This window comes from Leuciscus leuciscus (genome assembly GCF_965113295.1).
Source record: "Leuciscus leuciscus genome assembly, chromosome: 2".
Classification (NCBI taxonomy): domain Eukaryota; kingdom Metazoa; phylum Chordata; class Actinopteri; order Cypriniformes; family Leuciscidae; genus Leuciscus; species Leuciscus leuciscus.
The window spans coordinates 20,728,003-20,742,813 of record NC_138726.1 but is presented as its reverse complement, the minus strand read 5'-3'; the positions used below and the strand labels follow the sequence as shown (position 1 = coordinate 20,742,813).

At 40.3% G+C, this 14,811-nt stretch overlaps 2 protein-coding genes across 2 annotated transcripts in view; one reads left to right on the top strand and one right to left on the bottom strand.

The window, feature by feature from the left end:
* The window catches only part of LOC309485788 (G protein pathway suppressor 2-like), a 62,911-nt gene extending 58,186 nt beyond the window's left edge, over positions 1–4,725 (top strand). Inside the window, exon 12 of the transcript XR_014201265.1 lies at positions 3,638–4,725. The gene's annotated coding sequence lies outside the window, so the exon portion shown is untranslated. The remainder of the gene's footprint in view (positions 1–3,637) is intronic.
* The window catches only part of LOC309485554 (solute carrier family 2, facilitated glucose transporter member 4-like), a 36,783-nt gene extending 31,760 nt beyond the window's left edge, over positions 1–5,023 (bottom strand). The window contains exon 1 of the mRNA XM_082152469.1: positions 4,732–5,023. Coding sequence (XP_082008595.1) covers positions 4,732–4,764 — 33 coding nt within the window. The 5' untranslated portion in view covers positions 4,765–5,023. The remainder of the gene's footprint in view (positions 1–4,731) is intronic.
* Positions 5,024–14,811: the final 9,788 nt, after the last annotated feature.

Below are 14,811 nucleotides of genomic sequence, written 5' to 3'. Positions count from 1 at the left end.
ACAACACAGTCGTAAAAAACTCACTTGCGGCGGCCTCCTCCCCCTCTCTACCGCTGCTCATGTGCGTTTGTTTTGATCGGAGCAAGCCAACTGTATCGTGTGGAGCTATGTCTACCGAGGTGGGTCATCTGGTAATACATCATACATGCGTGTGTGTTTATGTCGAATTGCCGTAAAGCAATTTGTGTTTCGCGCTCGTTCTCTTCTCGTTCTCGGTTCTCACGAGACTTCCAATTTCACTTTGCCGGGACGGCAGTGCGCAAGTTGCAAGGTTGGTTTTCCGCCTGGGAACGCTGGGGGGAGCGGGGAAAGTCACCAATATCACCAGAACAGGTTGTTTAACCATCCAAATGATTTCTAGACAGTTTTAAAAGTTAAAAAAGTTACCAAGTTCTCCTTTAAAATTCTTTGTGAATACGGCCCCTGGACTCCTCTGAACTCAACCTAGACCGTTTCACCAAAATCGGCTCAGGTTATTGTTATTATAAGCTTTTTGGTTGACCAAACCGTTCTCAAATGATGCATCAATGAATTTAATAGCTTGATGCCAAGCTGATTCTGAGGCTGTACTGCAAAAAATGCTTTTCTTACTTAGTATTTTTGTCTGGTTTCCAGTCCAAATATCAAAAAATTCTTAAATCAAGATGCATTTACTAGATAAGTAAAATTAGATAAGATATTATGTCTTGTTTTCCGGAGGAATTAATCAAAATTAAGTGAGTTTTTGCTTAAAACATGCAAAATGATCTGTCATGGAGTAAGAAAAATAATCTTAATTCAAACAGAAACAAGATTTTTTTTTCTTACCCCTAAGAGCTCTTTTAAGGGTTAAGATGCTTTTTGAATTACTTTTTTCTTTACTAGGATTTTTTCTTTAATTTTAAGAGTAAACGCCCACATTTCTAAGAATATTCTTAGAATTTTGTCACTAGGAGCTACTCTTTGCATTAAGATTCTTTATGAATACGGGCCCAGGGGTCAGAAAGTAAAAGTCCTGCCACATGTTTATTCCACCCATGAACTTGAGCTGTTTTCACTAATTTGTTCTGTCTCCTGGCTGAAAAACTGTGCTAATTAGCAAATCCAGGTGATTGGAACAAAATACAGAGGAGGACTTTTACTTTCTAAACCTGGACTCCTCTGAACTCAACCTAGACCGTTTCACCAAAATCGGCTCAGGTTATTGTTATTATAAGCTTTTTGGTTGACCAAACCGTTCTCAAATGATGCATCAATGAATTTAATAGCTTGATGCCAAGCTGATTCTGAGGCTGTACTGCAAAAAATGCTTTTCTTACTTAGTATTTTTGTCTGGTTTCCAGTCCAAATATCAAAAAATTCTTAAATCAAGATGCATTTACTAGATAAGTAAAATTAGATAAGACATTATGTCTTGTTTTCCGGAGGAATTAATCAAAATTAAGTGAGTTTTTGCTTAAAACATGCAAAATGATCTGTCATGGAGTAAGAGAAATAATCTTAATTCAAACAGAAACAAGATTTTTTTTTCTTACCCCATGGACAGACAATTTTGCTTGTTTTAAGCAAAAACTCAATTCATTTTGATTGATTTATTTAATATATATTATTTCCCCAGAAAACAAGACATAATATCTTATGGCATTTAACTACTTTAGTAAATGCATCTTGATTTAATAATTTTTTGGGATATTTGGACTGGAAACAAGACAAAAATACTAAGTAAGAAAAGCATGTTTTGCAGTGTAACTCTGCAAAGCTTCAAGTGCCCAAAAGAAAGAATCTACTTTTTTTATTCGAATCCTACTGCTTTACAGTTCTATGTTACTTGAAGATACATTTGCACAATGCCCGTCTATGTTGTATGTTGATGGACATACACTTGTTAATGCTGATGGTGAGGAATGACAGCTGCAACATCTCATAATGTACCTCAAACTGAGTAGCGTATCACTGAGAAACGTACTGCTCAAGTTGCCCTTGCGATGGAGGTTCAGGTTGAATAACTATTCTTCCAATGTTTCATCATCAGACTCACGCTCGGATTGATATGGTAAAATCGATGTCATCGTTACTGTCTTTACAGTTTACAATCGCTGAGATTTAAGAAGCATTATGGTAATAGCGTGTAGCTTCCAACAGCTGTAGCTGGCAGCTAGGTTACTGATGTAACCCCAGTTCCCTGAAGGAGTAACAAGTGGTAACAAAGCGAGCCAATGAACATTGGCCAGTGATATTTGCATTCCGAGTCACACCTACAAGGACATTCGGGTATAAATAGGACCGGCATTACTCACTTCATTCATGTTTTGCTGAGGACTCAAGACAGGGGTGTTTCAGGGCTGTTGCAGGTGGGACGTAACGTCTCCGTACCCTCCTTCAGGGAACGGGGGTTACATCAGTAACCTAGACAATCCCATTCAGTCGATGTTACGTCGGACTGACGTCATGGGGTCCCTATGGAAAGCGCCATAGGCACTGAACTGTGTTACAAGTGTTGGAGATGCAGATGCTGGCAAGCTGCCACGTGCCCTATTGGCAACTGCTCTCACAAATGTCGTAACCTACCCAGCGCCCCAAGTAAGCCCAAGGGAAGTCCTCCCTTGGGGGATGAAAGGGACAGGGTCTTACTCTGGGGACAGCCAAAGCTGCTGTTCCTACCCCAGGGAAGAGTGCTTCGGAGCTCAATTCCCAACAATTCTCAGCCATGACCATAACGCTGGGGAAGCGTGCCCAGTCCCAAAGAAGGGGAATGCTACGGGGACCATACCCTGTCTGAAGGAAGGTAACGAGTGGAGGTTTCACTTATGGACTGACCTGTGGGGCAGTACTTCATATGGAAGATCTCTGAAGTAGGTCCTACCTATCTAGGGACAGGGCAGAGCAGAGGGGAAAACCGTTTCATGGACAATCCACATATGGGATTACCGAACAGGGAATCACGTCATATGGGCATCTAGCCCAGTACAAGGGCTGACTGGCCGACTATGCACAGTACTGGGCCTGGCGTAAGACACCTCCGCTGCATCTGACTGCCGAAAGATGCTGTAGGAACTCGAATTCAGGGTTTGCCGAGTGGGGAACTCACCTAAAGAGCAAGTAGGAGCTCATGATGTGCTGCAATGACAACACCTTCAAGGTGGAGGGGGACAGCCTCTGCATCCAAACCAAGGAAGGAAAGCACAGAGCCGAACAAACTCAACTTTAAAGCATAAGCACGCCTCGTAGAGGGGGTTTGAGCTGAAGTGATAGTGTCAACTACTACTGGCGGTAGGCCACTTATGTCTCTCCACGTCTCGTTCAGAGACCACACAGAGGGGCTGTCGTGAGGAGCATCAATTCTGGGAACCAGGTCTGGTTGGGCCAGTACGGCGCAACTAACAAGACCTGCTCCTCGTCCACCCTGACCATGCACAGTGTCTGTCCGAGAAGGCTCACTGGGGCCAACATATATTTGCGTAGGCCCCGGGGCCAGCTGTGTGCCAGTGCCTCCGTGCCTAAGGTTTCCATCATTCAGGGAATAGAACAACTGGCAGTGGGCAAACTCCTGGGAGGCAAACAGGTCTACCTGTGCATCCCCGAATTGGCTCCAAATCAGCTGGACCGCCTGGAGTCTCCATTCTACCGAGAACGTGAGCTGTCAGGTGAATGGATTGAGCGATCGTTGTTTCACAACCGCTCGGCTCCGAAGCAAAATATGAATGAAGTGAGTAATGCCGGTCCTTTTTATACCCGTATGTCCGAGTAGGTCTGACTTGGCATGCAAATCTCATTGGGTTGTTTTGTTACCACTTGGAGGTGATTGGGCTCCCAGGCGAGACCACATGACGTCAGTCCAACGTAATGTTGAATGGGACTGACTGTATGGGAACTTTAATTACTCATTGTTGCATTCTGATAACTCATCATACCATATTCAAATGTAAATAAATTATATATTCAATATAAATTAAATTAAAAACATTTGTTGCTCAAATATTCATTTTCATGGTATATGACACAATTATGTCAAAAATGTTTAAATGAAACTATATAATATTAACATTTTTGCACTAACTTGTTTTGTGTGTTTGCTCCCTGGCATGACCAATCTGTGTTGAGGTTTGGCTATGGTGTGTTTTATAATGATACACGGAAACAATGTCAAGAGAGGCAAGGTATGTCTGAACTGCATTTTTTCAGTTTAGGAGAATACTTCTTTAACAAAACATTAAAATGAGTTCCTCAGATATGCTGGCATAATAGGTTGGCAATAGTGGCATTAGAGTGTTGTGATTACTGTCAGCATATCACAAAGCATGGCACCAACAAGCACTAAGATACAGAAATATTCAAGTATTAAAGTGTTAGTTACACTTTATCATTTAAGGTCCACTGTGAGACAGAAATGCTTTAACTGAGTATCTCTGAGTCATTTTAAAACAAAGATTTGACCTTGAAACATGTGACCATTTACACACTACATCTAACTACAATGTTGACTTTATTGCTATCTCACACTCTCACTTGGATCGCAATATCCAGTGACAATCTTACCAAAACCAATGGAAGGCTTCACGTCAGAGTGTGAGTGTAATATTAAATCAGTACATGGGCACATTCTCATAATGTATTATTTTAGGTATTTAAATCAAATCAAATATAAAATTGTTTAAAATGTTTATATTTTAAAGATCCAAATTAAACTATCATCATCATCACACTGTATGGTAGCTCACATTATCTTACATGCATAATCGTAATTGTCATTACCTCCCCTCCCAACTGTTGAAACCCAGCCGGCATGACTCTTGAGTGTGCGAGACTCAAAGTTTTGGTCCTGTCTCACAGTACTTTCCAAGCAGTATTATTCCAAAGCTCTGATCTGTAAATTTAATTTGTCCTTTAAAACACACACACACACACACACACACACACACACACAGACAAGAACTATACAAAAAAGTCCAGAATTTGGATCAAGGCTTGTGTGTTTCTCCAGTGTATATAATTTCCTCTGTGAGGTTTAAAGAAGAGGGCACAGAATACATGCTCACACACTCTCCACCCGCATGTTTTTAGAAGTTTGGGCCAGAGGGGAGGGGTTTAGATCTATGTGAAGAGTAGCTACACTGACTAGGCTGTTTCCATTAGCTTCAGTCCTACAAGGTTGGTTTGTCACTGTACAAATTGTCTTGACCTTATGTGTCATTGAAAAAAAGAGCAAGGCGTAGGCTACATTAGCATGTCCCACATGAAGTTTGAGAGAGAGAGAGATCCCTAGACAAGATCACTACATTTTGTGCAGAACTGAGACTAATTACTGTAAAGTTTAATCATGCATAAACTGTAGGACATTCCATGTATCCTTGCTTATGGGTAATTAAAGTATTAATGGAGCATTTGGTTTGAGAATTTCAAAGATTCACTTCTTTAGTTTAGTTTCCACCACATGATTATATGGGTCAAGAGAGTCCAGATGCCCACCTTGATGGTTTAAAACCCAACAATATTGGCCAAGAATGGTTAACTGGAATGGTTAGTCTCTATTGTCCAGCTTTTCTTAGCTCATAGATCCCTTACTATTTTGGAACACATGCCTAAGGGGTCACAAACTGTGCCTATAAGCCCCTCCCCACCAACTCATTCCCATGTCACATGAAAAGAATCCTCCCCAGGCAACAGGTGCTCCTAAGTTGTGGACTATACCACTTATATCTTGAGATGTGCATGTTTTTTTGTTTTTTTAAGCAGAGATTTGTGAGGCTGGGGGTTAGAGTCTGACACTGAATGAGTAAGCGACGCAATGGAAAAACGTCTGATGTCATCCACTCAATTTAAGAGCCCTTATTACCACCCACCACAAACCCCCGGTGGTAGTTAAACATTCCTCACGCCTGCACTCACTCTCACTCTCTCTCTCTCTCTCTCTCTCTCTCTCTCTCTCTCTCTCTCTCTCTCTCTCTCTCTCTCTCTCTCTCTCTCTCTCTCTCTCTCTCTCTCTCGTCTTGCTCCCATCGAACACCCTCTCTCCTTGATCCTCTGATATTCCTGCCGAAGAAAGAGCAGTTGAATCTGATACCTGTCAGCTGAAGGGCCCCAGCCAGAGTTATGTGTGCCTTTCTCACTGAACCCAGAGCAACCAGATCCCTTAAAGACAGACACAGACAGGGTCAGCTAATGCAGATCTAGTGCAAAAAGTAGACCACATATGACATTTAAATGATGTTTTTGATTGGATGTTTCCTCATATTTTCCATGCACAGTGGTACTCATTATTAAATGTATCTCATTAAATGAGTATTAGTTTCTGTGCATGTGTGCAGTACAATAAATAGGGTTGCTGCACATTTATATATATATATATAAAAAAGATTATAATTAAAGTCTTTTTAAGACCTTAAGAAATTAATACCGTACAAAGAACAAACTTACCCATTCTCAAAATATATTGTATTATATGTAGGCTATTTGTATTAGGGGACACCAAGGAGTGTTGTAACATGGGATCAGATGTAACCCTGTCAGTTTGACAAGTCAGAAAAGAGCTGTGGTGATGTCATTAATATCAATCACTGGCTTCCGGGGACGGTCATAAGCGAGTCTAGTTCCATCGGAAGAGTGACCTCTGACTCAAAGTATGACGTAGGATGTAATAGTAGCATAAGCTTAGGTGAGAGTAGCTCTCACGGTTTAAACAAATAGGGCTGGGCAACAAACACAAGCTCTTCTTCTCTTATATCGAAATCCTCCAACATTTCTCTTTAAAATTCTTATTTTAGAATTCTAATTCGTGACTGGGGTTTTGTTTTGCTTAGTTAGAGTTATCCTCTGCGCTTCCACGTTCGTCAATATGTCATGCGTCGGGTCAGAATTCACTCTTCCGCTGGAACTTGACTCACGTATGGCCGCTACCGGAATCCAGTGATTATAGTTTATAAATATGGATGTATGGACAAATACCTATAAACCCTCTGTATTACTTTTATGATGGATGGATGCGCTTTTTTTGGCTTCAAAATCTAGCATACCATTCACTCCCATTATAAAGCTTGGAAGAGCCAGGATATTTTTTTATATAACTCAGATTGTGTTTGGCTGAAAGCAGAAAGTCAAATGCACCTAGGATGGCTTGTGGGTGAGTAAATTATGGGATAACACTGATTGTTACCTGTCATAAAACTGAAGCAGACACAAGCAGACATAGCGCGTCGCTCCTACTGCCGCTTAGCTCGCCAGTGTAGCTCAATATCCCAACTAAACTAGCTCGCCAGTGTGGACGTTTTTTGGATTCCGCGAAAATGACTCTAATCACCAGTCTACAGGACTTGCCGATCAACAATGAGCGCAAAGGCAATACCACCAACCTGTGTTAACCCACCTCCACCTCTGTTATCTTGCAGATTTGGCCACTGTACAAAGTCACAATTAATTTGCTAGTCCTGAAACGGGAAATGTTACATTAACCTGTAACTGCTTTCTGTGTTTTATTATATTTACATTCATCTGGGCTTTTAGTCCAAAAGTGTGCTCTGTGATGGATTTTTAATACATAAAATAGTAAACTGTATATTAAACTAACCATGTTTAACCTGGTAACCATGTTTTAACTAACATCTAACCTTATTTCTCTTTTTAGGCCTAACAAAACTAACACTTTGAAACACAATGTATTAAAACGTTCTGTTCTTTGTTTTTGAATGTTGCCATACCCCTTTTTGTGAAAACTTGTGACTTTGGTTGTGTGAGTATAAAAATAACAAATATGGGAAATGAAACTAGACAGATGTCTAAACTTGAAACCTTGTGGTTACCTAGTAACAAGAGGTCTTGTCTATGAAGAACCAATCAAATTGTGGGGAAATTAATGTTTCATGTCTCCTATTCTATAAAAACTGTTGTATTTGTGTTCGCTGGTGGGATTCTCAATGGAATTTGTCTGAGATCCTCCGGCCTTGCTTCTTCTTGGGAGATTCTCTGGAGAACTGCTCTGAGATCCCCCGGCCGTGATTAAAGCATTTAAAGGACATTTGCTGAAGTCTGTCTGTCGATTTTTGCTGCGCAGCAAGCTAGTTAGGGGAACAGGTATTAGCACCCAGCCGATGTCGACTGTAGACGCGCTAGGGTATAGGGTTAGGCTCGGCCGACATCGACTGTAGACCACTAGAGTATAAATATTATAGGACAGGGCTGGACTGGTAATCTGGCATACCGGCAAATGCCCGGTGGGCCGACATGCTTTTTGGGCCGATACATTTCATAATTTTTTTATTTTTTATTTTTTTTTACGGCCCATAAAATTCGTATATCGGCGGCCCATTTGTTTTGTTTTGTTTAATTGACGGCGCTGGGTTAGTGCTGGTGTAATGCATTGTTCAAAAAAAAAGTAAGCGTTAGTTTTTTTTCCACTGACAGACCGGCCCATGAAACGCGTACATCAGCGGCCCATTGGTTGTTTTCTTGATTGACTCTGGGCTGGCCCAATCACATCTTTAAACACCTCCCCCTTTGGGCTTTGAGTGAGCGTGCAGTGTCAAGTGTGTATCTGTCAAAATAGTCTGAGACATGGAGAAGAAACGCAAGGAATGTGCAGAGAAACAGCGTGAAAAATAGATACAGGCCCTTCAAGCAGACGCTGTAAAATGTGTCAAAATATATATGTTTTCTGCAGCAGCAGGACCTTCATCAGCTCCAGTGGCTGATGAGGAGGATAGTGAGGAGGATCAGGAGAGAGATGAGAAAGTGTAGAGTCTGCGGTAAGCAGAACTACTTTCAAAACACTTTGGCTATGAGTGTAGGAACCCATTACCCAGTTACGCATTATTTCCACATCTGCATAGCTGACGATTACAGAAATTTACTAGAAGTTTAATGAGACGCGTTTTTATCCATGTTTTCCGCCAAAATAAAAGCTTGATGCAGTTTCCGTCAAAATAAAAGATCATGTGCTTATCTCTTTCAAGTTTAGAAATTAGTACAAAACTAATTATGAAAGTTTTCTTTATTTTTCAGTACATTTGTTTTACAATATATGGCTATTAGGCTACTGTCATGAGATTAATATTATAACTATTATTATGTAGTAGTGTAATATAGACAGACACTGTTACTAAAAGAGGTTTGATTTTTTCTTTGTTTAATTTGCACACTGAATATGGGTTGGAGCTTTTAATTTTGAACCCTCAAACTGCACTAGATTGATGAATTTAACATTAAAATGCAAAAAAAATTCTTAGGGAGGGGAGGGGGGGGGGGGGGGGGTGCATGCCCATGCCCATGCCCATGCCCATGCCCCCAAATCCCGCTAGAAGGACTGAGGTCCACCCACCACAGTTTTACCAAAAATCCTGTGAGAAACACTGGTATTGCTATGCCAATGCAGCTTATAGCTTGTTTTTTGGATGCATCACTGTGGAGTATAGTTCAATTGTATTAATAAATTACAATTTTGTACTTATTTCATCTGTTAACTCTCACTCATTTCTACTCACTCATTACATGGCATTAGTGGTTTTAATGAATAGGAGTTGAACAAAAACATATTCAAGGGCGTGCAAAGATGGGTGGTGTTTATGATCATATGTAGTGGGCCAGTCTAGGCCAAAATGCCAGGGCCGATTTTCTGTCCCAGTCCAGCCCTGTTATAGGATGTAGTTAAGTTAAGGGAAAAATCTACCACAGCTCATTCGGAAAAAAACTTTTGGATTATCGTATATTTTCTTCAAATATCTTTAGAGAGCAGTATGTATCATATCGTACAAGGTTTACAATTATTTAAATAGACATATCATTAGTAGAAAATGTGAATGTAGTATTTTATTTGATATTAGCCCACTTTCTTTTCTTTTTTTTACTGCATTTTATTTCAGAAAAGTGGCTAGGTGTATACTGTAAATAAATGAAAAATGGTAGCATCCTTAAACAAATAAGAGATTGTACAGATGACCTTTCATTCTTTCTTTCTTTCTTTCTTTTTGGGGGGGGCCAAAAATGAAAATATACAACATTTATTTTTAACAGATGTACAAATAAAAAGATTAGGAATCATATTTGTTTCATGTGCTTTGTATTAGGATTAAATTGTCTGAGATTACTGCGTGTTCTTGTGATCACTGAAAAGGGCAGATATATCGATACTAGAAACCATAATCAGCAATGCAGCTATTGGCTGGCGGCAATACAGCAACTTAATGACATTATTGCTGCGTCCTAATTTGCGTCCTAGGCTGTCCTAATTTGAAGGCTCCTTCAAAAATGAGGTCTCCAAATGCGTCCTTCGTTTACCGTGAAATTAAGGATACATAAGATGTATTCTTATCCTTATCTTCCCCAGAATTCATTGCGCACTAGTGATAACAGGTAGCCTGACGTCGTCATACTCAGATTCTAGTCAGAATATGATTTTGATACTGCTCCATTGGGCTGTGATTAAGGGGCGTGTTTCAACCGAACCAGGAAAGAAAATGCCTCTGCACTCAGTTGGATAGACGTGCTCTAATCAGAGCAACGGAGTAAGTGATGTTTGTTCTTCATTCATCTTTCCGATCGACAAATGCCTTGATCGCGGTTCTCTGTTCCTCTTTTAAAGTGGATGCGCTGTCGATATCTTATATAACAAACGCAATGGTGTAATCTACACATCTCAGTTCTCCAGTCATCTTTGTTATAAACGAATTCAACCCATGCGCTATTTGGTGACATGGATGATTACGTTACTGTTGATCATCTGTCCATCATATAAAGCCAGCCCTGACAATTTGATTGGTACGAACAGCTCTGGTTCGAGCATAGTTGCTCCACAATGAAGTCCAGACCGAACTTCCCGACCTCCAATGTTGTGGACGGGGCCAAGTTCGGCTGGCATCCAGGCTAGATAACAGGATTTTTTAAGAGAAATTTACAAATTACTCTTTTAAACATAAGTATTGGGTTTCAACTAACTCAAATATCTAATGATACAAATGTAAAAATAAAAAATGTTCAAACGGTGATTATTACCAATATAGCATAGGAAATAAAGAAAATATTCTCAATTTACACATTTTACAATAATTACTTACTGACAATGCTTTCGAAGGCATGAACATTAAAGAAAACTGGAGCGGCAGTCACATGGAGCTTAAAGGGTTAGTTCACCCAAAAATGAAAATTCTGTCAGTAATTACTCACCCTCATGTTGTTCCAACCGCGTAAGACCTTCGTTCATCTTCGGAACACAAATTAAGATATTTTTGATGAAATCTGAGAGCTGATCACTTCTCGGTAGGCTGCTAGGTGGCCCAAACTTGCTGGCCCAGAAAAGTTATTAAAGAGATCGTTAATATAGTCCAAGTGACTACAGTGGCTCAATCTTAAGTATATCAAGCGACGAGAATACTTTTTGTGCGCAAAAACAAACAAAAATAACGACTTTATTCCACTATTCATTTCCTTCTCTCTGGGCCACTAGTTGGTTCGCGTAGTGTTTTTGCGCTGCGCGTCACACACATGACCAGCGTCGGCCAATAGTGCGCCTACGTGGTGACGTGTAACACAGACGCGCTGCGCAAAAACACTTACGAGGCCCAGAGAGAAGGAAATGAATAGTGGAATAAAGTCGTTATTTTTGTTTGTTTTTGCGCACAAAAAGTATTCTCGTCGCTTGATATACTTAAGATTGAGCCACTGTAGTCACTTGGACTATATTAACGATCTCTTTAATAACTTTTCTGGGCCAGCAAGTTTGGGCCACCTAGCAGCCTACGGAGAAGTGATCAGCTCTCAGATTTCATCAAAAATATCTTAATTTGTGTTCCGAAGATGAACGCAGGTCTTGCGCGGTTGGAACAACATGAGGGTGAGTAATTACTGACAGAATTTTCATTTTTGGGTGAACTAACCCTTTAATGCTTGAGAGAACTGAGCAAACTGAAACTAAAATGGCTGCTCCCTTGCTTAGTCTGGTAATTTTCAAAATTAGAGTCCCAAGTGTGAAACCTAAAACACTTAATCCAATAACACTCCCCGCCTGACATCTATAAAGATGTCATCTATACCAACTGTTTAAAGGAGTCATGAACTGGATTGTTTTATTATTTTATAATGTTGCCTGGGGTGCCCTTATAATGTTAGTATGATTTTTACATCAGAAATTGTCATAATTTATAAATAAAAGCCATTTTTCCAAGCCTGATTTCAGCCTCAGATTTGAACGCTCTGTTTTAAGGGGCGTGTCTGCTGTGAGACTGCAGTGCAAACGCCCACTGCTGTGATTGGCTGACATGCTTGCATATGAAATAGCTAGTATTACATGAACTCTCTCGAAAACTTTTACTACGTTTTTACTATTACAGCTATCGAGATTAACAAATCGTGAAAAGTATCGTTTAAAGCATTATATTTAAATCTATTCCATCACATGAAAGGTTGCAGCATGATGAGCACTGACTGAGCAGATGACAGACAGTCTGTTGATCGTGTGAATAAAGATTTTATCATTGCAACGCAATTTTTGTAAAATGTTTAGCACAGACACCTAAACCAGTGGGAAGGGTTGTAGGAACCGCGTCATTAAAAATGAATTTAATCCACTGGTCCCTGATAGCTTGGTCCGTTCTTGGGAGAGAAAAAACATTTCCATGTTGATTCTGGCAGTCAACAACAGAAGCAACTCACGTGTGCACCACGTTTCTGCATCTTACACGGTCGAGTGCGTACTTCGAATCAGAATTCAGTAATGGCGGCGCTCGACTGAATATAAGGGCAGGGCGGGCGGGCTTCCTGCAGCATATATGTCCATATATGGTATATCCTGCGCCGACTTGACGTCAAGTCGGCGCAGAAATTAACATCACGTATTTGAGTGCGCGTGCACGTGGGCTGGTTGACGAACCCAGGGGTAAACAAAAGCTTCACTTTTAAATATCGGCTTCCCGGCCAGTGTATAATCGTTAGGCAATCATAACATAAATTTTTTCTCGTGGAAAAGTGAAAATTACAGGTCATGACTCCTTTAAAGGAGTTTTCTTATTTTCTAAGCAGGAGAATGACTTCAGATATAGGCCTCAAGAAAGTTTTGCTGGACCCTTCTTTAGTCACTTTAAGTTCAACCTTTCGAACCTTTCCATCTTGACCAGGGAAAACACTTGTGACGAGTGCCATAGGCCATTCATTTCGTGCCACTTGATTGTCCTTTAGTAGTACTATGTCACCCTCCTGGATGTTTGGGTATGGCTCCTACCATTTGTGACGAACCTGCAGTGTTTGCAGATATTCCTGTTTCCAGCGACACCAAAATTGGTTGGCTAGGCTCTGTACTTGCCGCCATTGGCGTTTGTAGATGTCCTTTTCAGAGAAGTCTCCTGCTGGAGGTTGTAGCGACAATGCCTCTAGTTTAGGGAATTTATTAGCTCAAATGAGAGGTAATATTCATAAGATATGAATATGCATATGCCGTTTACACAAATTAAATTATTCCAAAGAGGGAATAGGTCAGACCTCAACGTATATCAATAATTACCAAGATTACTCGTAGTATTTATTGATATAAGTAGATAGAATTATATTTTAATTAGGGGAAATTTAGGTAGAGGTTAATTCTCATTTATCATACAACCATCCGTCCGGCAGATCGGATGCACGATTTCTGAACAGAAACCTATTGTCTCCAACACGACAAATAATTTTCCTGTGGCCACAAAGGAATGATTATTTTCGTGTCTTAGACAACTTAGATTGTTTAATAGTAAAATAAAGGGTAGAGCTTGTAGGCAATCACACTTTCAGGGATTTCAGTAATGGAACAATATGAGACAGATTCAATTCATAAAGATTATAGGATTTTAATCAAACAACTAAGATTACATGTACTATTTCAATCACGCAGGAGTAAATATGCATAACAAACAAACAATATAAACGATCGCAAAATAAGAAATAAAATAAAGCAAAATATTATGAGAGGGGAGGAGAAAACGAGAGAGGGAAAGGAGAGAGAGAAAAGGAGAGAGTTTTTGTGTGTGTGTAAGATGGTAGCGTGTAAGGGGATGTGTGTGGGTTTTAGAGCACGTGCGTGTGTTTTCTAGGAACGCGTGCGTGTATGTGTGTGCGTGTAGGTTTGAGAGCATGCGTGTGTGTGTGGGTGTAAGTGTGTGTGTGAGGATAAGTGTGTGCGTAAAGAATGAGTGAGAGAATTTAGAGAAAGGCAAAGACAGTTTACAACATTCCTTCACACCGAGACCCCAACAGTTTCTAGTAATTATTAGACAACTTAAACAGCATTTCTTTCGGATAGCGAATTTAAGAATGTAAGGTTTTACTTTACTTGGTTGCCTATTTGGCCCTCGTGTTGTGCGTCTGTTGTGTACAAAAGGAGCCTGGAACACGTGGTCTGATGCGTCGTCAAGGCGGAGTTGGTTGCGATGGTAACTCAGAGCGTTCGTTAACTTAGCCAAAGATGATTTAGCCTTAAGTTGGTCTTCGTTGGTTTGTAAGAAAATTTATCAAACTGAGGTAAACTATCAAGGAAAGAAAGACTTAGAATAGAAAACGAAAATAAAAGCAAACAAAGGTTTCTTGGAAGAAGGAAGGAGGCGGGTCTCTCTCTCTCTGGCGAACTGCTACGAGGTACGAGAGATCTGGCGCCGTGTTTTGAAGTCGCTAAAGTCACGCCTTCTCACGTAAGTGACCCAATCGTCTGGAAGGACGATGGTGGCCACCTCCTTACGTTTTGCAAAGGTACACGCCTTCTCTGACTATGTACTGACGGAATAAACTCGTTCATGAACATCTATAAACCTGGTATTAATGAAAGAATGCATCTTCTGATATTTTGTGTTAAAGATTCAACACCGTTGGGTTCTTTGGAACAAAACA